This window comes from Nycticebus coucang, chromosome 2, assembly GCF_027406575.1.
Source record: "Nycticebus coucang isolate mNycCou1 chromosome 2, mNycCou1.pri, whole genome shotgun sequence".
Classification (NCBI taxonomy): Eukaryota; Metazoa; Chordata; class Mammalia; order Primates; family Lorisidae; genus Nycticebus; species Nycticebus coucang.
This window is the reverse complement of record NC_069781.1, coordinates 155,783,175-155,809,257: the sequence shown is the minus strand read 5'-3', so window position 1 is coordinate 155,809,257 and position 26,083 is coordinate 155,783,175. Positions and strand designations below refer to the sequence as shown.

Genomic DNA, 26,083 nt, shown 5'->3' with positions numbered 1-26,083 from the left:
CAGGCCTGGGCTGGGGTCGAACCCACCAGCCTCAGTGTATGTGGCTGGCGCCCTACTCACTGAGTTATGGGCACCACCTATGTGGCCTGACTTTTAAGAGGCCATTACTATACCTTGTGGCTTTTGTTGAAGGTGGAAGAAATTGACAAAGGATTACAAAATTTAAAAACATATGTTAGCCGGGCAGGCAGCTCACACCTATAATCTCAGCACTCCAGGAGGCTGAGGCAAGTGGATTGCTTGAGCTCAGGAGTTCCAGACCAGCCTCAGCAAGAGTGAGACCCTGTCTCTACTAAGAATAGAAAAAAACAAAACTAGCCAGGCATTGTGGTGGGCACCTGTAGTCCCAGCTACTCAGGAGGCTGAGGCAAGAGGATTGCTCAAGCGTAAGACTTTGAGGTGGCTGTGAGCTACGATGAAGCCATGGCACTCTACTCATGGCAACAGAGTATAAGACACTGTCTCAAAAACAAACAAACAAAAATCCAGATTAACATGAAGGCTAATAAACCCTCCAGAATAAGATCTTGTTTTCCCCATACTGAATCTTGTGCTTCCAGCTCTCCCCATCTGTCACAGCTAGATGGTGTCGAGAAGGCTGAGACTTCAGACTGAGATTGCTCCTCTTGTTGTCTCAGGAGAGATTGAGAATCACTAGTGATTCTTTCATCACATTCCATTGTTCCTATTAGCATAGAGCCCTGGAACTGAAACACAGCTTCTGCAGAAACTATTGCTAGCAAAACAGGGCGTGGTCTGACCAACAGAGGAAGCAGCCTGGGAAATTGTGTAGTGATCTTGCGATTCAAGCTAAATGAGTAGAATAAACAGGAATGGAAGGAAACTTCTTTAAACCAGTCCTTCCTCCTGCCTTAATAATTGAGAGGTAAGAGTAGAGTTTGGGGTGGGTTTCTTTTAAGCTTGCAGATGTCGTCCCGAGTGGTCGTATTCTCAAAACTCTCCGACCATGTGAGGGAGAACGCTACAGGAATACCGTTGCCAGCTCTATTTAGTGAGGATTATCTAGTTTGTGTCACTGCCTGGGGTGGGGAGAAAAAGGGGCATGAAGTTCAAAGCATCCATTTTTCCATCCATAAAGAGCAGGGAGGCTGATGTGACCAGACTCAGAAAGGTGGCCGGTTACTTGGCTTTTGTGTGCTTTCCTTGGGTTCCAGGACCCAGGAGGAGGGAGGGATTGCTTTCCACATCCAGAGAGGAGGCTTCTGCTTTTTTCAGGAGCTTTCTATAATGGAGTCAGGAGCCCTTAATTAGGGGTGACTTGGACTAGTCCTTTGAATCTTCATTTCTTTCACTCCTCTGGCTACTTCCTCCCCACCCCAAGAGAGAAGCTTCATTCGCCTAGAACCTTCCCCACTGCTTCGCCTCCTCCCTAACTAGCTATATCACCCAGGTGAGGTTAGGGTAACTTCTTTGGGCCTCACTTTTCTCCTTGGAATAATCTAGATTAGGTACTAGGTGTACATGGCACGCTGTGCTCAGTATCTGGTAGCTGTCCTCAGTACTGTGACCTTTGGCCTTCCCTTGTTTCTGGGTGACGTGTGCAGAGCTTCCATCAGTGGTGATTTGAGCAGGCTTATCCATTCCGCTGCATTCCTCTGTTGGAGCTAGAACACTGGCATGACAAAGGGTCAGATCTGGTCGTCAAAGCTCCAACCACCAGCTTCTGCTGTACACTTCCCTCTTAGCTAAATGTTAATTGCTTAGGCACACCCGGTTCCTTGGCTTGGATGTCCTAAACGTGGGTATAAGACTCAGCTGTCATCTTAGACCCCTCCAGGAAAACAAAAAGGAGCCGTGGCAATGCACAATTACTTGGCCTTGGGTATTTTCTTGATTTCTTGCTTGGCATGCCCAGCCCACTTAACAGGGTGGAATGCAAGTTCTCAGTGGGAGGCTAGGATCTTAATGTAGTCACAGGTTGAACACAAGAAGCTGGTTGCACGTTCATGCTTGAGTGATGCTCCCTTACCTGCTGGGGCAGTGATTTAGGGAGAGAGCAAGTCCCAGAGCAGTAACAAGCAGAGTATAGCCCCAGCATCAAAGCTTTGCAGAAAAACCCAGAGAGACAACACTTCACCACAGCTTTATACTGTAGGCTGGTTTCCCTTCCTATTTCAGTAATAGTCACACGTATCACTATCCCTTGTGTTGACTTCGTTCATTCAGTATATACTGAAAGCTTACTATATACGTGCCAGGCAGTCTGGGGCATTTGCTCACTATATTTGTGGCCTGGAATGTCTCATCCATTTGAGGATGGTCCCCTGAAGGGGCCCTTCTCTACATTTTATAGAGGGAATCTAAATTCACAGTGGCTCAGTGACTTGCTTGAAGTTGCATCTTTAGGTGACAGCCAGAATTTTCATTTGAGCTTTTAACTCTTAAGTCTGTTTTTGCAGTGAAACTTTTAAACAAACATCAGTGCTCAAACCGCAGGAGAGAGGACTGAAGGCTGATGGTGGCTTTTTGGGCAGATTTCTAATCAGGCTGCCATCCATGTGCAGGAGCCAAATAGCAGCACCAAGGTTTGGATTTTTTTAAAAGTGACCTGGCCTTGTCAAGAGTTTAGGCACACTCCTTTCTCTGGTGAACCAAAGCCAGCCAAGTAAAGGGTCTGCTGGACTACCCACCTGGTCTCAGGATGTGAAGGTGCCACAAGTGATCTGTGAGGGTGGGAGCATTTGGAACAGACGCCCAGTGCAAGGCAGGAGCTCTGCCTTCAGTAGCCCAGTGGAGAGCTCCCAGTTTTACCATCTGGTAAGTCACTCCCATAGGGAGTTTTTTGTTTCCTTTTTCTATTTTTTTGGAGATAAGAGTCTCACTCGGTTGCCCCTGGTAGAGTGCCATGGCGTCATAGCTCACAGCAACCTCAAACTCTTGGGCTCAGGTGATTCTCTTGCCTCAGTCTCCCAAGTAGCTGGGACTACAGGTGTCTGCCACACGCCCAGCTATTTTTTAGAGATGGGATTTTGCTCTTGCTCAGGCTGGTCTCAAACTCCTGAGCTCAAGCAATCTTCCTGCCTTGGCCTCCTTGGGATTACAGGTGTGAGCCACTGTGCCCAGCACCCGTGGAGAGTTTTAAGGGAGAGGTGGAGAGGCCTGTTTCTGGGGAACATGGAGCTGGGAGAAGGCTGCTCCCCTATTTATGCCTCTGGTCAGTTGGACTTAGCAGATTCTCCCAGGCTAGGATGGATATAGACTTCCTAGGTGTGCCATCCATGAGACTCCCACTTCAACTTCTGAATCAGACAGTAAACAAGCACTTGGTCTGATGTTCCCAGTAGCACCCAGTCTTGCAGCTGTCCTGAACAGAGGAGCCAGCTGTGCTAGTTGTGGGGCTGTCTGTGCTGCTGGCCTGGGTGCCAGAAAACTGTTCTCCTACAGGACAGTCTATAAAATCAGGGCTCTGTGCAGTCCCGTGGCGCTCCTGAGAGAATGAAGGTGATTCTTGGCAGCCATAAAATCAGCAGAAGCTTTGGAAGCGTAGGTTCAAAGTATCCCTCCCTTGCTCCCCCAGATAGATAAGACCGTGGCTCCAGCTCACTGGCTACTTGGAGGTGGGAGCCTGCCTGAGATGCTGCCTCATCCTAGCAGGCCCAGTAAGAATTACTGTCTGGGAGAGTAGGTGGAGATAACAGACTTCCCTATTTTAGTGGCATGGAGGGACAGACTTGTTAGTTAGCAGCTTGAGCAGAAGCAGCCCTGGCAGAGCCAAGGGAAGGTATTCAACGCAGTGGAACAAGGATGGGTGTGGAGTCAGCTGGTTGTCTCTCTGGGTTTTTCTGCGTCACAGTTCATAGCAACCTCCAACTCCTGGGCTTAGGCGATTCTCTTGCCTCAGCCTCCCAAGTAGCTGGGACTACAGGTACCTGCCACAATGCCCAGCCATTTTTGTTGTTGTTGTTGTAGTTTGGCCGGGGCTAGGTTCAAACCCGCCACCCTCGGTATATGGGGCTGGCGCCTTACCCACAGAGCTACAGGCGCTGCCCCTCGGATAGAACTTTTTGCTCTGCCTCTGGGAGACTCAAAGAGCTTCTACTTGCTCCCTAATCTCTGAAATGGGCCTGCTAGAAGGGTTCATCAAGGAAGTGCTGTAAAGCATTTAACACGGAGCTGGAAGAAGCCCAGTGCTTACTAGAAGGGTTAGTTGTTACTGGTTATGTGTCACTGTGTGCCGACTGGAACTCTAAACTGGGGGTGGGAAGGTAAAAGGAGGATCTGGGAGGTGGGCTGGGGTTTCAGAGAGTGGCCCTGAGGCTGGCTTCATAAAATTGGACCTGAGCACAGAGATGGGGAAGTGATAGAAACAGCAGCAGCCCTACTGAGGGCCCCCAGGCCAAGAGGCTATTTTACATTCCGCTTGTGGACCACAATCCCTAGGAGTCCCAGAGGAGAACCAGATGGGTGGCTGGGACTGGTGTCCAGTTAAGGGGTAGATACATGGTATTGTCAAGTCCTGAATGGGGAGTCCCAGACACTGGTGTGGGCCTGCACTTTCTGTTCCACAGATACCCACAGTGTACCAAGTTCTGTGCCAGTTTCATAGAGGTTGTCACTGTTGATGAGGAATGCATGTCCCTATTGCAGAAGTGATGACACCGACTTCCCTAGCTTGGTGGGTGGATGAAGTGATTCTCGTGTTGCATTTCCTTTCCCATGAGGGCCTAGCTGAGGAAGGAGTGGACACTGGGACATCTGAAACTCCTTTATTACCCTGAGTATAACAAATAGAACATAGTCACAGTATAAAAAAACAGAGCAGGAATCAGGTGCAGGCCACAACACAAAGTATGCGCCGAGAACATGTGCCTTTCAGAGTCTGTAGCTAGTTTAGTTAACTTGGAAAAAGCCAGTTATGATCGTAAAAATTTTATTCTCCTTTAATAACAATAGTAATTCCACTAAAATTATACAAAGTACATTCAATACTTAAGAGTGGCAAGGGTGGAGCGGGAGGAGGGGAAGAAGCCTGTTAGGCCTGGAAGCATCATCAATCTGATTCCAACAAAGGAAGCCCAGCTGGGCTGGGGGAAGTTGGCCTAGAGGTCCAGTTGTACAAAAAAAAAAAAAATGTAGATTGGTTAAAAAAAAGGCCACTCACAAGGAAGCAGGGTGAGCATGCGTGTTGCTGGGGGAGGGGGCCCAGCCGGCATGCTGCTGCTGGGCAGGGCACTCAGGCGGGCTCTGAGTTGGTGGGGGACAGGTTTTTATGCTTGAAATACTGCACAACTTGTTGGGGCAGCTCCGCCAGCACAGCTTTGGCCAAAGTCTCTTTTGCTGCCTGTAGGGTGGAGGGGAAGTTGGGGAGGAGAGAAAATAAGGATTAATGGAAGGACACTGTATAAGGGGCACTGTGCCCAGGGAGCTGCTACAGTGGGTGTCCATGGAGGACAGGACTAGGGCTGAGGACAGGGGAGGTCTAAAACCAGCATCTCTCATCCAGCCCATGCCTACAGTCCAACCGGTGCCGCCTTTATGTTAAGCGTTAACTCTTACTGCGAGCACTTGAGGTGCCTGGGAGCAACATTTGAGGATGAATTTGTCTGTGGGAGGCTTTTTGGGAAGGAGACAGTGGAGGCGTGCTGCACAGCCTGCCTGCTCATCCAGTAGATACTTCCTGAACACCTTGGCAGGTATAAATGGGCCATGACTGTCTGCTGAACGGCCAGCCGTGGGCCAGGTACCTAGGGGTGCTCAGTCACTGTCCTGTGCTTGAATGGGTGACCTGTGCACAGCATTTGTCCTTAGGAAGCCAATGCTCCAGGGAATATTGGGCAGAGATGTGAGGACCCCTGGGTATAGTGACCAGTGTGGTCAGTTCTCACTGAGGCTAGGCTCTCAGGGGCTGAGCCATAGCACCCCTGAGAGGCCCTTACTGAGGGAACTGAGGCCCTGAGGGGTCAGGGCTTGCCCAAGACCCCACAGTGAGCCTCTGGTCAAATGGGCAGGCCTAGGCCAGCAGTACAGGGGTGGCATCTGAGACTCTGCTCCCCTCTGGGAGTCCTCATATACACTGCTGTTAGGGCAGCGACCAGGAAGCCAACCCCCTGCTCCCTGTGGTCAGACTTGGGATTGCCTGCAAGTAAGACCAGAGCCACCTCCAAGGAATAAGGCAGGAGAAACCAGTCCCATCCCCGCCACCCCCCTATCCCCAGCAGAGGACTTTAAGGGAAAGAGGCCAACCTAAGATAAGGAAGGGCCTTGTTTTCTATCTGCAAAATGAGGCAGGTGGATGAGGTGCTGTTACCAGGAAAGCTACCCTCACCTCCTCTGAGCCTTTGCCCTTCCTCCATCTGCCTGGAATGCTTTGTGCCACATGGGTAACTCCTGTCTCTCATTTAGGACCCCCGTTAGAGGGTGGGTCCTCCAGGAGGCCCTGCCCAGAGCCCCAGTCTCGATTGGGGCTCCCATGTTCCATGAGTTTGTGGAAGGCCCTGGAAGGCCTTCAGGAAGTACACGGTCAGTGGGGCTGAGGGTGGATGGGTGCCCAAACAATTCCATCCTTGATTATGTGCTGTGCCTGTTGGGGTCCCAGAACCACCCCCACCCCAGCCTGGGCCCACACTCACGTTGCGGAACTCTCGGAAGGGCACGAATTGCACAATGTCCCGGGCCGCCTCCTCCCCTGTGTGGGAGCGCAGCACCCGGCTGTCCCCATCCAGGAACTCCATGGCAGTGAAGTCAGCATTGCCCACGCCCACGATGATGATGGACATGGGCAGCTTGGAAGCCTGCACCACGGCGTGCCGTGTCTCCTCCATGTCGCTGATGACGCCGTCCGTGATGATGAGGAGGATGAAGTACTGCTGCAGGGAAGGGGTCAGCGAGCACTCAGCAAGGCCCTCAGGTACCCCTGCCCCTTCCCTCTTTCCCTTAGTCCCCCAAGCTCCCCAACTCTTCTGCTGCCAAGTCCCAGTCACCTCCCCAAGCACCTTGCAGACAGCAGGAAGTGCAAGCTGCTCTCTGCTGCCCTGAGTGTCATCTGAGACGCCCCTCTTGTGGCCTTTGAGGGTGCTGAACTCTACGCCTGACTTTGCGAGTTGTTACACTATGGGACTCTGGGCAACTGACTCAATTCTGTGCCTCAGTTTCTTCATCTGCAAAGTGGGAGCTGCTGCACCTATCTCAGGTAACATGCCTGAGACGTGGCACTGGCTCGGTCACCTGCTTTCCACCATGCCCATGGCTGGTGCAGGACCCTGGCTGACAGACTCTGTGACCAACCCCACCCCCACTCCATCCCCTACTCAACAACCCATCTGAGGCACCTCACAGGAGCTAAGATCAGGTCATCCGGGCCAGTGCTTCTGGGAGTGTGGGACTCTGCTGGTATCCAGGTGGGTTTGGGTCACATCCCAGACATAGCATTGAACACCATCGAGTCACAGTGGGGAGAGTGTGCAGTGGTCCTTCAATTCTATGAACTGTACCCAGGAGAAAGTCCTAGTTTGGTACTTCTGTGTCTGTAACACTCATTTAACATTCATTCACCTTCCTTATCAACAGAGAAGGCAGGGAGTCTAGAGCTTGAGGAGACCATAGTACCCGGCAGGACTCTGGTACTGCTGTATAGTTTGTTGTGTTTATTTTTGTTACTCTCTATTCAGACAGCAAGTGGTATGTTTTTTTTTTCTTTTCATTTAGAGTAGGATATAAAGTTTCTTTATAAATTAAAATTGTAAAAAAAAAAAAACTGAATAATTCGTGTGGGGGATATGTGGATAAAGTACAACCGTGAAGGTGGAGGTGAGTGTATGAAGCTCCAGAGAGCTCACAGGAGGGGCCTGTAGGTGGAGAGCCCAGGACCCCATGCTGGCTGAGATCTCATTTTCAACTAAGCTCTGTCCTTAGCACTCTTGAGCCCCCTTTGGGGAAACTCAGATTTGCCCATCCATAAAATAAACCAGTCAGCCCCATGGTCCTAGTATTCTCTGTTTGAGGCTTCTGCCTTTCTAGTCTGATTCTTAGACAAAGAAATTGGAGCTCAGACTACTCAAGGTCATGGAGTTAAGGAGGGTGCCACACCAGAACCCAGGATAGCATGTGGCCCATTTTCCCATCCAGCAAAGCTGTCTGCGCCCTGTGGACATGTAGAGCACACAAGCTCAGTCCCCAGGATGCCTTTCTCCCCATCTGTCCCCTACCTAACTACAAACCACAGAGGGAAGGAGTGGAAGGGCCACGTGGCCACATGGACCTCACCGTGCTCACCCCAGCTCCAGGCAGTGTAGTTGAGCTCCTGCACGGCGCCTTTAGGAGACCAATCCCTTGGCTGGGAAACCTGTTGCCATGGAGATGGCAGCCTGAATCCCACAGTGGAGGGCTGCCGCTGCCAGCCTCCCATCCCTTTGAGGGATCTCATAAGCCCATCCAGACCCTGTCCTCCCACAGCCCACTCTTGTTCCAAGGCCCCTTCCTTTAGGTGGCCTCCAATCCTGCCCCAGTCCCACCAGAAATGGTCTGGGGCAATGTTTCTAGGACACCTAAACTGACAGGGGGAAGACACTATCTGGCAATGAGGAAGCAAAGTAATCAGTGGGTGGCACCCGTGCACACATTCCTTTCAGCTCAGACAGGTGGTCCTCTTCCTCATCCCCATTGGCTTTCCCATTTCAATCAGCCACATGTCTAGAAGACTTGCAGGGCTCAGGCCTCGCGGCCTGCCACCCCAGAGAAATGGGGCAGATAGGGCCTGGGCTCCTGTAAGACTTCAGGTACCAGTGGACAGAGTGAGGCTGTTAACACCCAATGACAGTGTCTGCAAAGATAGTCCCTGTAATCCTCACACTGTGACTCCCATTTTAGAAAAGAGATGTTTCAGAGAGGTGAAGTGAATTATTAAGGCCTGATCCGTTGGGAACTGGCACAGTCCAGATTCAAATTCAAGTCTGGCTAACTCTAAAGTTGAGACTCTTTTAGACCAGGCACAGTGGCTCACGCCTGTAATCCTAGCACTCCAGGAGGCCAAAGCAGGTGCATTGCCTGAGTTCACAGGTTTCAGACCAGCCTGAGCCAGAGCGAGACTTTGTTTCTAAAAATAGCTGGGTGTTGTGGCAGGTACCTGTAGTCCCAGCTACTTGGGAGGCTGAAGCAAGAGAATCACTTTACCCGAGAGTTTGAGGTTGCTGTGAGCTATGATGCCACAACACTACTGTGGGCGACAAAGTTGAGACTCAAAAATAAATAAATAAATAAAGTTGGGGTTCTTTCCATGGGGTCCTCTTCTATTGTCCTCTGGCTCCAGTGGCTTGTTGTCTCTTCAGCAGTGGAGCCTGGTGGGGAGAAGCTCTCCTCCCACCCAGCACCTTAATGTCTGAGGGCCTAATGTCCAAAATAGCACCTTACCTTCACTCTGTGCCAGCCAGCAGCCAGCTACATGCCTGTACCCATATACCTGGCTTTAGCTGCTGCCCAGCTATGCCTCAGAGCTGGCAGCCTGGGCCTTGGCAGTGGAAGTGCAGCTGACACTTGCCCAGCCTGTATGGAGCCAGGGTTGTCCAGGAGTTTCAAAGTTCCCTTGCAACCCCAGGGGTCTGTAGTTCTAGCCCCAAAATGGAGGTGGGGGTGCTCTAGGTGGGGAGAATGAGAGGCAGAATTGGGTGGGAGGGGTGGAAGGGGCTCTGCAGCCCTGCTGTCTCTGCAGTTGATCTTGGTCCACTGTACCCCTGGGGTTTCCACCTCCAGAAATAGCCAATCGTAGTCAGGTCAAATCCTAAAACCCAAACTCTAAACACATTTCGAGGATGAACTATCTCGTGCCTCTACCCAGAGGTTCTTCAGGTTTCTAGGATTGTAAATAGCTGCTTCCCCTAATGCATTTAATGTGTGATTTGATTTATAAGAAATTGACTTGACCACAACAGTTCCAGGCAGTCTGAAGTTGCTGTACTCACTCCCTAGCTTATTTCTGAGAAGTTGGCTGCCAGAGGCCCTCAGGGTGGGAGTGGAGACAATTCCCAGGCTACTGGCTGCCTCCCAGCTCCCTCTCCACTGGGATGCCAGACACCTAGGTAACCAAAATGAAATGGGCCACGGCAGCAAAGCCTAAGTCTTACATGCCAGGTTGGAAAGAAGGATGAAGGCCCACAATGGGAGGACCCCCAGCTCTCCCCAAACCTGCTCACTAGCCTCCAGTAGCTTCCTACTCCCCTCAAGAGAAAATCCAGATCCCTTGATGGTATCTCAGGCCCTGAGGGGGACCTCACACCCCCCAACCTCCTTTTATGCCACACTCCTTCCTTCAACTATGGCAGTCACACTCTAAGCCTCCAGGCCTCTGTATGTACTGTTCCCTCTGCCTAGGGACAGCCCATGCACACACACCTTTTATGAGGCTAACTCTGAAGCATCCTCCACGATTCAGCTCAATGTTGCTTTCCCAAGAAGCCTTCCTGGAGTGCTCTGTCTGGGTTGGGTGCCCCCTTTGTGATCCTGTCCTCCCATCGCCACAGGTTTGACCATACTGGCTCACAGCTGCTGCCTCCTGGCCTGGCCTTCTGTGGGCAGAGGCTCTGTCTATCTTGTTCATCACGGGCTCCCTAGTGCTGTGCAGAAGCATGCTCGGTACAGACACACTGAAGGTATGAATGGGAGAGTGCAGGCTGCCTGGAGAGATCCTTCTCCCACCTGCTCTCCATTTCCTATATGTGGGTGTGCATCAGTGCACATATGTCTGGGGATAGGAAGGGTGAAGCCACACCAAATATTCTCCCCCCAAACCAAAAGATAGCTGAATAAAAGCATCAGATAATCCACAAATTATTTCCTTTTGCTTTGAGCTTAAATGTGCTCAGCATCACCAAATGTTAGCCCAAGAGGTGTCCCCAAAAGATCTGTGCCAGACATCATGCTGTACATTTTATATGCCTATCCTGTTGAATCATCACAACGCTTCTAGAAAGGCAGAGACTGTTTCCATCATTCCTATTGTACAGGTGAGGAACCTCAAGCTCAGAGTTCAAGATATCTACCTTGGCTCACATAGCTAAGAAGTTGGGTAGCTAGGATTTGAACCTCTTCAAGCAAGAGGCTGAGCCATCAGGCAGCCCTATCCACCTTGGGTGCACCCCAAGACCAGGGAATAATGTAAGGCAGTGGGTGGAGACTGGGTGTACCTGCTTCTGGTTCTGCTCCTGTAGGTCAGAGATACTTGGAGATCACAGCTTGGGGGGGTGTGTGTGACAGCTTTCTGAGGGTAGAGAGGTAGAAAGAGGCCTTTCCCCTACCCACAGGCTAGAGGACCAAGTCAAGACAGAGTGAGTGAGATGTCCAGAGGATAAGGACTAGGTGCCCCTCGTTTCGACATCTCCTTTTTCTCAGAGAAAGGGCCATGTTCTTTTCTCTGGGGGGAATCTCAGCAATATTCCTCAGGGAAAAAAAAGAAAAAAAAAACCAAAACACCCTTCCTAGCCTTCCCTGGGGCCCAAATCCCCTCCAGACCTGAAGTCCAGAGGTACAGGCCACCTCTCCCCAAGACCCCACTTCCTGCCCAGTCCTACCCCAGACTCAGCAGGTACAGCAGGCAAAAGAGCCCTGGCACTAACACTGGGCTGCATTCCTGCCCCGGCCCCATGCTTCTCCCCTGAAACAAAAATGCAGGCCTTTCCCCATTCTTTTGAAAGCCAGCACAGGCGGATAATAGACGGTGTGGACAGCAGCCTGGCATGCCAATAGGAAGGCATGGAAGCTGAAGGCTGCCTCTGGCTCTGCCCTCTCCAGCCAACTCTATGTCGGGACCCTCAGGAATTTTAAAACAATGACCCTTCCAGGCTTTCCTCAGTTAAACTGCCCATTCACATTGCCCCAGATCCTCACAGCACCCTGGGGGTGGGGGGGTTGCAACTCCCATTTCATGAGATGAAATAGGCTCAGAGCAGGGAAGGGACTTGTCTTAGGCTCTCAGCTGCCACAGTCAGGGGACCTGAGCTAATCTTACACTCCCGCAGCAGTAATGACCTTACCCCTCTTTCCTGCACACTGACATCCCTCCTCCCTGTCCCTGCCTACCTGCTTTCTTGAGCACTTTCCTGGCCTGTCCTTTCTTGTCCTTCAGGTCTTTTTGGGTGCCAGGCGCTGCATTATTTCATTTAATCCTAATACCACCTCCTCTAGACAGATCCTATTAGGAATCCCATTGTACAAACCGAGATCACGTGATTTGTCCAGGTCACAGGGTTGAGGAAGGGGTAAGGCAGGATTCAAATCCTGGCACCTGACTCCAGGGCTCCCATTCCCCATGACCCACCACTGCTTCTATAACAATCAGAACAGGCCTTGCCCTTCCAAGGCTGGCCCCTGTATCTTCTCCTCTCTCTTATAATCTACCCCAGAAGACGCCTCTACCCCTCCAGTGACCAGGTGCCTCCCACCTCTGGGTGGTCCCCCTCTTCATAGGACCAGTTCCTCTTTCTTTTTAACAAACATTACCTATTAGGAGCACCATTCCCTTTTCTTGACTGAGCCTTGCCCACCCCTCCCAGGCTGCCCATGGCTCACAGCAGGGACTTAAATCTGTCCACCATGGAGCATGAGGTGCACCTGCCACAGTCCAGGCACAGTGCTAGGCACAGAGGGAAAGCAGTGAACAAGGCCCATGGGGGGGAGTCCATGGGAGATGCACAAGAGACAAGCAGATGAGGAGAATGTGAACTTGACACTGCCAGCAGTCAGCAGACTCAGATGGGGACAGGCGGGGAAGGCAGGGGAGGTCTACTCACACAGGTGGTTGAGAAAGGCTGCTCGGAGGAGGCCGCAGTGCAAGGGACACTGGGGGACAAGACAGAACCCGCCATGCAGAGTCTGGGGAAGGACCTTTGGGCAGAAGCTGTGCAGGGGAACAGCTTGGGGTGATTCAGGTGGCAGAATTATCCTCGAGGAAGGCACAGGCTGGCCTTGGAGGATTTAATCTGATTGCACAGTATTTTCCACAGGGGAGTGGCAGGATCTGACCCTTTGGCAGGATAACGAATGGTAGGGGGCAAGAGGGATGTGGGGCAGCTGCAGTGTCCAGGGAGGGACCCATGGCAAGAGGGTGAATTTGGGGTATTTCACAGTAGAGTGAAAAGAACATTCTAGAAGGGACTTCAACAATGCTTTCCTTCCAGTGGAGGTAGATGTGTAGAGAAGGGAAGAGGCCTATGGAAGTCTCACAGGGGTTGGTGGCCAGGAAGGAATTAGGTTCAAGTCTCCTCGGCCCCAGACCAGGAGCTGCTCCCCAGGCCTGGGAATATAGTTCCCAGTCACAGCTTGAGCTGGAGGAGTAGGACTGAGGTCAGGCTGGGAAGTCCGAGGAGTAGTCAGCCAGGTCCCCAGGGTCAGAAGGCAGAGGTGATCAGAGAACTTCCCTTAGGGAAGATCATGGTGGATGGTAGGGAGGTGGACAAGGTCACTTTGGGGATCCCAACACTGGTGACAGACCCTGCCATAGAACACTGCCTGGGGGAAGAGGAGGGGGACCAGGGTTGCAGACACCCAGGGTGGGCTATATGTTCCAGATGCCATGCGGCAGCCTCAGCAGTCTTAGGCCAAGCCACTGAGGCTCTCACCTTGTTACTGAGCTCAGAGCCAGGGCCAGACACTTCTGCAGCCTTCAGTGTGAGGCGGGGGCTGCTCTAAACTAGGTGGCTCACAAGGGCCAGCTTTAGGGCCTCAGGGATCACAGTCTTCAGGTGCCCATCCATCCTCAGAGTAACAAGTACCCTCGCCCTGGGGGGACATCTCCCAAGGGTCACAACCCTATTCCTGCTCAGCATGAACTGAACTGCCTCCTCAGGTCTATGCTCCAGGAAGCCAGGACCAGCCCCCGTAAAATTCTTGCAGGTGGGCTGGGCGCAGTGGTTCACGTCTGTAATCCTAGCACTCTAGGGCCAAGGCAGGTGGATCTCCTGAGCTCAGGAGTTTGAGACTAGCCTGAGCAAAGCAAGACCCCAACTCCACTGAAAAAAGCAGAAAAGCTAGCTGGGTACTGTGGTGGGTGCCTATTCAGGAGGCTGAGATACGAAGATTGCTTGAACCCAAGAGTTTGAGGTTGCTGTGAGCTGTGACGCAGGGGCACTCTATCCAAGGCAACAGAGTGAGACTCCGTCTCAAAAGAACCCCCCAAAACTTCTGGGGAATTGAGGACCAGAGAGAAGCAGAGTCACTACTAGGATATAAAACAAAGAGAAGTAGAATATTCTGCTTGCCAACCCCCGTGGGTGAGTGCTTGGGGTAGGAAGGGCAGACCCCAGCCTGTGCCAGCCTTTTCCTGGCCCACCCAGGTGAGGGCTGCCTACTCACCGTGGCTGTCTGCTGCTGCGTGGCCTGGGCTGCAAATCGGGCCACGTGGTTGACAATGGGGGAGAAATTGGTGGGTCCATAGAAGCGGATGTGGGGCAGGCAAGCTGAGTACGCCTGAGCGATGCCGTCCACACCTGCCTCAAGAGGAGAGTCTGGATCAGTCCTACACCCCTGACCTTGCAATGGCTCTCATCCTACTGCTGATGAAGCATCTATTTCGTGCTCACCCAAACTGTCTCTGCCATGGTCAGCGTGGGCCCTGTGAAGCTAGAAGTTCCTAGAGGGCAGGGCCAGGGTGGTGTAAAGCCAAGTGGCCTCAATGTGGAGTCAGACAGACCTGAGTATGCATCCTGCCGCTCTTAGCTGAGGGATCTAGGGGCAAGGTGTTTAATTTCTCTGGGCCTATTTCCTTGGCTGTCAAGGGGACCGATAATCTCCACTCTCAGGCAGTTGGCAGGAGGGGTGCCAAGCAGACCCTTCCAGAGAAGGGGCTTCACAAAGCTTGCAGTGATGCTCTAAGACCACTGGAAGCCCTCTGGAGGTCCATTCTGGACACACTATGTGGCATCTGCTCAGTGTTAGGGGATCAAGGTGCTTGCACAACTCCAGTACACAGTGGGTGTTCTCTAAATAGCTGCTGTAATGAGAGTATGAATATCCCACTGTCCTGTGGTCCTGTCCAGAAAAACTTGGGCCAAAGATGAAGTCTACCAACCTGAACCTGAAAAAAAAGTCTCTGGAGATTTACCTCTAATCAGAAAGAAACAGCAGGATTGGAGGGCCACATTCTAGTCAGCAGATGCTAATGGTTTCCAAGTCCCTAAATTGGTAGCTTGGTTGTTTCCTAGCCCAGCCTTGGGGAAGGACAGTGGATGCCATGCCCAAGCCAAATCCTAGGCTGAAAGGTCTACTGATGGTAGGAACCGCCCTCTTCCACACCCACCTGCACCTCCCCTTCTAATGGTTTCTTAACTGCCTTAGAAGACTCAGAAAGCCCTTAGGCCCAGGAGTAGGGGTGAGCACAGATACCGCACTCACTTCTTAGCCTCGGCTTCCTCCTGCTCTCCCAACCCTCAGCTGGAGAGCAGGACTGGACCTTCCAGCAAGGGAGGGAGGGTGGGCAGGAGTGAGAGCAGATGTGTAATGGTGCCAGCTGGTTTACACAGGGCTCCCCATCAACAGCTTCCTGGAATTCTCATTTAACCACCTACAAAGTGGCCGAGGCAGGTAGCAGCATATGGAGGGTACAGTGGCCCTCTCCAAGGTCTCCAGCAGAGAAAGGGCAGCAGCTGGCCTTGAATCCATGACTGACTCTGACTCTTCCCCATTTCTAATTAGGAGCAAGTATGACAGAGAGGATACAGGAGAAAGGGGTGGGCCTGTCCTCTGCCCTCCCTCTGCCCAGGGCAGATGCAGGTGTAAGTGACACTCACCAGAGCAGAAGGGGTTGGTGGGATTGAAGTTGATGGCAAACTCATGGGAGACCTGAAATGCAAAGAAAAGGCTGAGTGGGCAGCCTAGGCTCCCTCTGAGGGCACCTGGCTCCTAAACCACCCCCCTGCAATGTCCCAGGCTACTGGCACACCTACATCTGCTTTCCCATTCATGGCCATGTCTTACCCGCAGAGAGGCCTGACAACTGTACTTCATAATAGGGGAAACCTAGGCACTTGCATATCATCCCAATCTCTTCTGGGGGGTGGTCAGGGCTATCTACTATGTCCCCTTGCAATTCTAAGAGGGTCCGTGAATGGGACAGAGATGCCTCTGAGAGTAGTGGTTCAAGTAGCATTTGGAAAGCCCTTTCATCATTGTTACAGTTGTGTGGGGTCCATGATTAGAACTTTCCTGGGGCTTCCAAGGCTTCTCCCTACCTTAATAGTAAGCAAAAGGGCCCGGAAGGGAACCTGCCTGTGCCAGGTAGCCAAACTGGGATTAGCTAATCACACTCTCAGAGCTGAACTGAGGGATTAGGGAGTGTAAGGGGCTGGCAGGGGGTCAGACAGGGTGTCTCAGTCCTCCCAGGGACGGGTCCTGTTTCTCTGCCTCCAGGCCCAGCCCCAGGTGGATCAGCAAGGCAGACCTGCACACTCCAGGACATCCCCTGCACCAACAGTAGTCCAGTTGTTGCTGTTCTCCTGGCTCTGGGAATAGAGGGACCAATATAGGCCCCATTCAGAGCTGCGGGGCTATAGTGACTGCAGAAGCCAGGGCCTCAGGAGAGGCCAGAGAGCTCAGATGAGGGGGCATCCCACTCTCCCTCCCTGCCTACTGCCAGCCCCCTTCCTGCCACGTGCTGCACCCCATGTCCAGTGCTTTCCAGGGATCCCCCTCACTCCTCCATTACAACACCCCATGGGGGCATGTTATCATCCTATTTTACAGATGACAAAACTGAGACACAGAATGGACTAGAATTTTCCCATATTTACTGCAGGGCAGAGCCTCCAGAGCTCATGTTCCATGAACCTACCAACCTCAGAAAGTGTTCCACTGTCAGAGATCTCCAATTAGGATGGAGAAGAGACGTCCAGGGCAATGGGATCCCCAGTACCCAGCTGCTGGGGGATAGCTTTAGTCTGGGCACAAACAAGCACAAGGCCCTGCTAAATCCAGAGTCCATATTTCACAAGAAAACAAAGTTAGGGGAAGCCAGGCGCCAAAAGCCACATGGCTGCACAGGCCCTCAAGCCTCACCATGGGGCAGGATACTGGCCTTACTCCTGGGCCAAGTTGGGGAGACGCAGCAGTTGGTGTTCACCCTACCCTGCCCTGAGCCTGGCAGCATGGGGAGGGGTGTGGGGCCTCTTCTCTGTTTCAGGGAATGTGGGTTTCTGTCCTTTGCAGGCAGCCTTAGGTGCCCTGCAAGGGCCAGTCCCCAGATGTTCCTCTTGGGCTGTGTCCTTGCCTGCCCAGGGGTCCTCTTCACCCTGTCCCCAGTCTGGGCTCCAGGTATAGGGGCTGGAGGTCCTTGTTGCCATGGAGATTTCAGAGATTAAAAGAGGGGCTTGTTATGGAGGGGCTGAGAGAGAAAATGGTTGCCAAGGAAACAGGCCTCCCTTGGGCCAACCACTTCCTACAAAATCAGATTTTAGGAGATTTTAGAGACCATAGTGCAAAAGCCCCCTCTTGATAGGGATGAATGAATATTCTGATTCCTTGGCTCCTCCCCAGTCCCCACATGTCCCCTTTCTTTATTTGGGGAGGGTCCTGGCCTATTGGCCAGGTGACAGGGGCTGTGAGTGGTTGCCCATTCACCCTAGAGGCCTCGGTGGAGGTTGCCTAATCCAGCAGTTCCATTTCATGGGTGGAAAAACTGAGGTTCAGAGAGGGCCAGGGTGTGTCCAAGTCATATGAGTGAGTGACAGCAGAGCCAGGTCCAGGTCTGGGGGACAAGCGTCCATGCTGGCTACAGTAGGCAGCCCAGTCCCTTCTCAGGCTTGTTGCCCTGGTTTGCCTCAGAAATGTCAGTAAATAGGACAAGTTTCCTGGAGGCCACACCAAGCCGATTAGGGTCCCCTGGGGACCAGGAGCTGGCCATGGGTCTTTGTCCTGGGACTCCCTGCTGCCTTCTGACAATCAATGGCTCTGTTCACCCTACCTGGCCCAGCCCTGTGGCCAGTGAGTTACTTAAGACTCAGCCCCTGTAGCCTTGGCAGGGGCAGGCAGGGTAGTTGGGGGAAGGGAGCTGAAAGGATCTCAGAGTGACTGTCATTTCTGAGCCTCAGGTTCGCCACCCAAGACCTTTGCACAGGTAGTTCCTTCTGCCCAGACCTACTCTTTGTCTGAGTGACTCTGGCTCATCCTGACTTCATGTTGTGTCCTCAGGGGTGGGGTGTTCTCTGGGAACTGGGGGCCTGAAGGCAGGCAAGCAGGTCTCCTTCTGGCTCCTCCCAGCTCCTCACCCTCAGAGAACCAACCCTTCTGTTTGGTCAGGCCACTGGGCTGGGTCCTAAATTCACTCTGTCAATAAACAAGCATTGCGAGGCCTGTGCTGGGACACAGGGAGCAGGAAGCCAGATCACAAGGAAATGGTACAGCCCTGTGAGGACAGTGCCTGGGGCAGGGAGGAGGGGCCCACATGAGAGCAAGCTGGTGAAAAGGAGCAACAGGGTCTCCTGCAAAGGCCCTGAGGTGGGGATGGATGACAGAAAGTTCATGTGGCAGGAGGTGGGCAAACTGCCATGAGAGGGAGGGAGAGGGGCGGAGGGGAGGTGGGCCACAGCATCTGCCCTTTCCTGGTTCTGCACTGCTCTTGGCACCACCGGACAGTTCAGCCTGGCCAAACCCCAGCCTCCCCAGAGCTGCCCTGTGACATTTCCAAGGAGGCTTTCGCTCAAGAAAACATCTCATTCAGCTGTGTTCTTTGAAAGCTGGGTGGTTTCCTAGCAACGGGCTCGTGCTGGGCCTGGCCGCACCAGCTGGCCCTGCCCGCTGAGTGGCATCCCCATGACTGCCCAGAGGCCCAGCTTTGGTCCCATAGGACCCTGCTCTACCTCATCCGTGCCAAGGGTGCCAGCTCTCCTGCCCTGGCCCTAAAGCCACTCCCTGAAATTCTAGGTAAAAATTGCCCTCCCCAAAGAGGACCAGAGACAAGGGGAGGCCAAAGCTTGTTTTGGATATGGACAACGGGGCACGGGCTGAGACCGATGTGCAGGGGTAGGAGCCCTCTGTGCCCACACCCCATAGCCTTCTCATTGGGGAGGCAACAGATTCCGAGAGTAAGCTCTAGAGTGCCTCTGTCCAGCTGGAACACAGACCCTCTGTGGCGAATGTGCCCTTGGGCAAGTCACTTTTAGGCTCTAGGTCTCAGCTTGTTCACTTGTAAAGTGGGACAATGTTTCCTACTCCTGGCTGCAGTGGGCTTCCCAGCTTTACAGCTTCTGCCCTCATCAACTTTCCCTCTCTGGGCCCCCAAACCACCCCTTTCCTGGTACCTTCCCTGATGCCCTTGGCCTGGGTTGGGTTCCCTCCTCTGGGCACCCCAGGCCTATACCACCCCCATCTCAGCACTACTGATAGTGCCTATCCTTTAGAATTGCCAAATAGAATATAGGATGCCCAACTAAATTGAATTTCAGATAAATAATGGATACTTTTTTAGTAGGAAGTATGTTCCATGCACTATTCAGGACCGACTTATACTTTAAAAATTGTCTTAAATTGTATTATTTTTGGAATAAAAAAAATTATCTTAAATTCAAACTTAACTGAGTGTCCTGTACTTTTATTTGCTAAGTCTAACAACCCTTTCTGTCTTCCCCAAAGGACGTGGGTTATCAGTGAAACAGAGACCAAAACTGTGGCTGTTCCTTGTTATAACCTCAGTGCCTGCAAGAGGCTCAGGCTTGAGAAATGAGTGTGATTGGGATGAACGTACAGAACGCAGGATGACGGGCCCCCAAGCCAAGACCTTTCAAAAGCAGAGCCCAGAGAGGCCATACACACAAGTCCCATCTCAACCAAAAGCAAACTAAGTTTGGTTTCACTCACCTTCCAGTCTGGAGGTAACTGGGCCCCGAATCCCAGAGCCGGAAACATCTTATCACTAATGAGAGAGAGGACAGAAAAACATGGAGACAGCTGGACAGGAGCCCTCTTTACTGACCTACACTCAGCCCTCCCAACCCCTTCTCCAGGGATGGGCCTATCCTGCCTTGAACATCTCCAAGGATAGAAAGAAAAAACTCACCGCCTTTAGAAAAAGCTCTCCTAGAATGATCTATCTAATAAGCCCAAACCCACCTCTGGGTATCTGGTGAACACGGGGTGTCACTGACTACTTCCATACCTGTAGCAGACATGACTAATCAACAACAGCACTTCTAACCAGTGGTCCTGGGTGAGCTTCTAGATCCTTATCAAACCAAGACCCCAAGTAGCCATTAAACCAAGGTCATGATGGAAGTGGAATGTACTGGCTGCTTCTCAATCTCCTGTTTATAGTTGGGGAAAACTCTCTTAAAATGAAAACCCTGATTTGGCATTCAAGGCCTTTCATCATCCAGCCCCAGAGCCTAGTCACATCTCCTTCCACCTGCTCTCTCTCCCCCCACACCTCACTCCTTCAGCAGTGGCCACTCCTAATTCCTAAACACACAGGATACTTTCACATCCCAAATTCAATTCTGTATGCCCCCACCTGAAACACCTCTCCATCGTCTGCTTCCCTTGGCAAACTCCTACTCATCCTCTAAGGCCAATCAAAATGGCCCCTTCTGTCTGTGGACTTCTCTGATACCCTATCGTCCTCTCTCTTTTGTGCTCCCATAGCTCCTCCCTCATAGGTAAACTGATCTCTCAGAACTCCAATGGATTTCTTTTTTCTTCTTCTTTTTTTTTTTGCAGTTTCTGGCCGGGGCTGGGTTTGAACCCGCCACCTCCAGCATATGGGGCCAGCGCCCTACTCCTTTGAGCCACAGGCACCGCCCAACTCCAATGATTTCTTCCCTTTCTGCTTCTTTAAGTGAGAATTCCTTGAGGGCAGGGACTATGCCACATCAGTTTGTTCATTCAACATATATTTTATTAAATATAAGCCAGTTCCTCTGGCTGCTGTGTGGAAGACATACATTTAGGGACCAGGGCAGAAGCAGAGAGACCATTGAGGACACTAATGAAATTATCTGGGCAGGTGGTGATGGTGGCTCAAACCAGGTGTCCAGAACTCACTGGGGCCTTGGTAAGTCTGAATGCCCCTGAGATGGCTCAGTGATGGGGCTGAATGGGCAGCTGGGTAAAAGGGTCTCTGCAACATCAATACCAGCGGCCTCTCCCACCTGGCCATGCAGGTGGGGACTTCCACCTCCTTTACTCTGCATGCTGTATCTCTCTTAATGTGGCCCGCAGTCATAGCCATCCTTCAGGCCCTAAGTCTCCTGGAAGTCAGACACTGGTCCAGATGCTGCCTCTATCTGGGAGGCCAAGGCCACACAGGATTCCAGTGCCTGCATTCATACCTGCAGGATCCCTGGCACTGGCTCCTTCCTCTTCCATTGCCACGTGTCAGTGTCTTGGTCATTCCACCTTCTGACCTGGAGCTCCCAACCAGCACATGCTTTTGGTGGCCACAGCTCCCACACGCTATACAACTTTCCTTCACTGACTTTTCCACTGTATCCCCCTGGCCCAAAGGTCCCCAGGAAGCATGGTTATAGGATGAATCCATGGTGCTGTCTGTTCTTCCAATGTTCCCAACAGCAGTAAGACTGCTAGGGCAGTAATGGTAGGCCCAGGAACCAGAATGTCTGGCCCTGGTACAATCCCCCCAATCAGTGAGATTTGGAACAAATTCTCCACACCCACATCAAGACCCCATTTCCCCAGTTCCAAGAGGAGAAGTTGTAGCAAGCCAACAAGCAAACGAGTTTTATCTCCCATTCTGACTCATTTTCTGATTGGCTATTTGGTGTACTATGTGAAGGATCCCAATCTGAATCAGGGCCTGGCAGGTAAGAGTGCAGCAATTGATTGGCAATGTCTGCCACAGGTATAGGAAGGGGCAACTGCTTGTGTGCCATGTGCTGGTCATTCCTAGATTGGAAGATTTCTAGGTCCCTTGTAGCTTTGACACACTGAACTTCCCATGTAGGATGAAAACCTAGCTGACCTTCAGAGCCCTTCTGCAAGCTTACCTGTCATAGTCCTGAATGATCTGCCCAACAGCCCAGATTGCTGACAGATATTCATTGGTACCCATGGGATTGATATAGTGTAAAGAGGAAGGGTCAAGGGGATTCCCATTGGAGGCTGTGAAGTCTATTCCAACCTGCAGAGGGGGGACATAAAGACTACTCAGCATGGTCAGAGGATCTCAGCTCCATATCCCAGGCCAGGGAATGAAGGAGGCTGATGGACTATGGGAAGCCCATCGCAATGCTCTCCCAACTAAGACAGTCTGAAACCTAGAAACTATCTGATTACATCAGTCTTCTGCTCTAACACCATCTGTGGCTCCCTATTGTCCAAGCATAAAAATCCATTGCCCAGGGCGCTGCCTGTGGCTCAGTGGGTAGGGCACCGGCCCCATATACCGAGAATAGCGGGTTCAAAGCTGGCCCCTGCCAAACTGCAACAAAAAATAGCTGGGCATTGTGGTGGACGCCTGTAGTCCCAGCTACTCGGGAGGCTGAGGCAAGAGAATCGCCTAAGCCCAGGAGTTGGAGGTTGCTGTGAGCTGTGACGCCACGGCACTCTACCAAGGGCGACAAAGTGAGACTCTGTCTCTAAAAAAAAAAAGAAAGAAAAAAAATCCATTGCCCAGCTTCCATTTTCTCCTCACTATTTCTTTCTTTCTTTTTTTTTTTTTTTAGAGACAGAGTCTCACTGTACCGCCCTTGGGTAGAGTGCCATGACGTCACACAGCTCACAGCAACCTCCAGCTCTTGGGCTTCCGTGATTCTCTTGCCTCAGCCTCCTGAGCAGCTGGGACTACAGGCACCCGCCACAACGCCCGGCTATTTTTTGGTTGCAGTTTGGCCGGGGCTGGGTTTGAACCTGCCACCCTTGGCATATGAGGCCGGCGCCCCACTCACTGAGCCACAGGTACTGCCCTCTCCTCACTATTTCTACCTGCACTCTCATTTCCAAGCATTTATTCATGAAGTTCCCTTTGCCTGAAGAGCCAGGCCATCTTTTCACCCTATCTTATTCTCCTTCATCTCCCAGAACCAACTTAGATGCTGCAGCTCTACTGAAGCCTTCCCAGATACCTCACCCCCAATCCAAGCCCTCTCCCCATCATCAGATCACCACAGGGCCCTGGGACCTGGGGCTCCTGACAGGGTTGTTCCTGATTCCCAGTCAGCTGGAAGCTCACTACGGAGGCGGGGGGCAAATGCCTCAAGGAGATTGGTCCAGGGCTGGGGACAGCATAAAGGGTAGGTGCTCAATAGGACTTGGGGGCTACTGGGTGGGCAGGCATGGGAGCTCTGCCTGCTTTCAGCCCCAAGGGAATCCCAGCCCAGCCCTGGAAAGGTAGGACAGAGGCGTGGCCAAGAAAGGCCCCTGCCCAGCAGAGGAGGATAAGGACTGGGAGACAGAACTCAGTCACAGTTAGGGTGAGAGAGAAGGGACCATCCACCCAAGTCCTCCTACTGCTGGAGGGCCAGCTCCCCAAGGCAGGGGCAGCACGTCTCAGTCTTTGAGGGACCCCTGCAGTGGCACAGCCTGGAGTCTGGCACAAAGGAGGTGCTCAGTGCACATTTGCTGCCTGAATAAAGCTATGGAGGAGGAACAGGAGGGCCTGACAGTTCTGCAGGGGAGAAGCAGCAGTGATGAGTGGGGTTAAAGGTCAACAAGGCCAACTCCTGACCCCACTTAGTCCTGCAATGCCCTTCCGCCCCCACTGGGACCTAGGGGCAACGATGAGGAGGTGGGCACTGAGCATGGCACCCCGGCAGCTTCCTCCCCTCCTGGCATGAGCACCAAAAGCAGGGAAAATGACAGTCTGTGGGTGAAGACCCCAGGCCACAGGCAGAGCAGCAGTGCTTTCTTTCAGTGAGTAATTATCGAGCACCTGCTATGTGCCAGGTACCATGTGATACGCTGAGGTTGGGATGGAGACAGAACGCACCAAGTACCTGCACTCAGGGCAGGCACATTCCAGCGGGTGGGACAGACGGGAAATACTGAAAAATGCATATCAATTTCAGAGAGAGTCAAGTGCCCAGAAGATAAGAGGAGAGGTGACAGGAACAGGGGACCTTTGTCACCTCCTCAGTCCTGAAGGATGGCAGCTAGGCAGGTGTGCCAAAGTTCCAGGGAAGAGCATTTCAGGCAGAGGGAACAGCAAAGGCAAAGCCCTCAGAGGAGCAGAGCTCGGTGCGTTGGGCCAACGGAGGGGCAGTGTGGCTGGAGGCAAGTGAATGAGAAGGAAGAAGCAGCAGAGGAGGCAGGCAGGGGGCAGATCTCAGAAGGCCTGGGGCCAGTGGGGAAGAATCTGGCTTTCGTTTTTCCCTCCTATGGGGTGTAGCCAGCAGACCGAGAGCTTAGGCAGTCATGCTCCAACCTGTAGCTAAGCCTCAACTCAGGCCCATCCAGCAGGATCAAACCACCTACACCCTCTAGGCTGGGCCAGGCACACCCTTGCCCTAGGGAAGTCCTTCCTGAAGTTTATCCCAAGTTCCTCCCGCTGCAGTAGTAGTCCAAGCCCTCAGAAGGACCCTCACCAGGGTAGATGTGCAGTGGGGACAGAGGGGAGAGCCTTACGGTGAACATGAGCTGGCAGCCTCCTAGGATGTAGTCCAGGAAAGAGTAGTCCCGGTTTATCTGGAAGGAAGCAGGTGAGTTAGTGGGTCCCCCTGTCTTGGTCACCCTTATCACAAATGCCCATGGGGAACTGTTGTTCTGTGTCATAAAGCCTCCAGAGGGACAAGGAAGCTGAGACAAGCAGATGGGCCTGATTTGAAGACAACGGAACCCAAATCTCTCCATAATGAAGACTTCGGAGCAGAGGTTCCCAATGGGTAGGGGACCCAAGGGCATCCCCCAAAACACACATAGACACATGATGATCCCCCAGGCAGGGATCCAGGGTCCCGTATCAATTATACCTCCCAGGGGCAGCGCCTGTGGCTCAGTCGGTAGGGCGCCGGCCCCATATACCGAGGGTGGCGTGTTCAAACCCAGCGCCGGCTGAACTGCAACAAAAAAATAGCTGGGTGTTGTGGCGGGCGCCTGTAGTCCCAACTACTCGGGAGGCTGAGGCAAGAGAATCGCTTAAGCCCAGGAGTTGGAGGTTGCTGTGAGCTGTGTGATGCCATGGCACTACCGAGGGCCATAAAGTGAAACTCTGTCTCTACAGAAAAAAAAAAAAAAATTATACCTCCCAGTGAGCTGACAGAGAAAGTCTTGCTTGTTTTTTGTTTGTTTTGAGACAGAGCCTTAAGCTGTCACCCTAGGTAGAGTGCTATGGCATCACAACTCACAGCAACCTCCAACTCCTGGGCTCAAGTGATTCTCTTGCCTCCGCCTCCCAAGTAGCTGGGACTACAGGCGCCCGCCACAGCGCCTGGCTATTTTTTGGTTGCAGCTGTCATTGTTGTTTGGCGGGCCCAGGCTGGATTTGAACCCGCCAACTCAGGAGTATGTGGCTGGCGCCTTAGCCACTTGAGCCACAGGCGCCAAGCCAAGAAAGTCTTGCTTGTTATTCTTAGGTCCTGAACCCCTCCTCGCTCTTACTAATCTACCTTTATATTCCAACAAACAGAAACTTCCACCTCTAGCCCTTCCTCTATAAATTAATAAAGCTGCTATAATAAAAGACTGTATTTGTTTTGATGGTCTTTGTCTCCATTTGGCAGAAAATCCTGGCCTTTCCATTTTGGTGGCGTTATAAACATTCCTTTCAAAATAAATGTATTCATGTTTTTTTAAAAAATGTGGAGAGGGAGAAAGACTGATTAGAAAAAAGTATAAGAAAGGCAGGTGCCAAAAATTGTGAAAAGAAGGCCGGATATGGTGTGTCAAGCCTATAATCCTAGCACTCTGGGAGGCTGAGGTGGGTGGATTGCTTGAGCTCAGGAGTTCAAGACCAGCCTGAGCAAGAGCGAGACCTGTCTCTTAAAAAAAAACCCAAAATAAAGCTGGACGTTGTGGTGGGCGCCTATAGTCCTAGCTACTCAGGAGGCTGAGGCAGGAGGATTACTTGAGCCCAGGAGCTTGAGGTTGCTGTTGAGCTATGATGATGTCACGGCACTCAAGCCAGGGCGACAGAGTAAGACTTTGTCTCAAAAAAAAAAAAAAATATATGAAAAGAGATGTAAACGGGTGGCGCCTGTGGCTC

The 26,083-nt window shown here is 52.1% G+C and overlaps 1 protein-coding gene across 2 annotated transcripts in view; it reads right to left on the bottom strand.

The window, feature by feature from the left end:
* Window positions 1-4,874: 4,874 nt before the first annotated feature.
* Window positions 4,875-26,083, bottom strand: part of CPNE2 (copine 2) — a 48,972-nt gene continuing 27,763 nt past the window's right edge. For both annotated transcript variants that reach the window (XM_053602413.1, XM_053602402.1), the window contains 7 exons: window positions 24,508-24,567; window positions 21,933-22,066; window positions 19,792-19,846; window positions 15,732-15,783; window positions 14,299-14,432; window positions 6,591-6,827; window positions 4,875-5,302 (listed from right to left, as the gene is read on the bottom strand). In XM_053602413.1, the coding sequence (XP_053458388.1) occupies window positions 5,195-5,302; window positions 6,591-6,827; window positions 14,299-14,432; window positions 15,732-15,783; window positions 19,792-19,846; window positions 21,933-22,066; window positions 24,508-24,567 (780 nt within the window). In that variant the 3' untranslated portion in view covers window positions 4,875-5,194. The remainder of the gene's footprint in view (window positions 5,303-6,590; window positions 6,828-14,298; window positions 14,433-15,731; window positions 15,784-19,791; window positions 19,847-21,932; window positions 22,067-24,507; window positions 24,568-26,083) is intronic.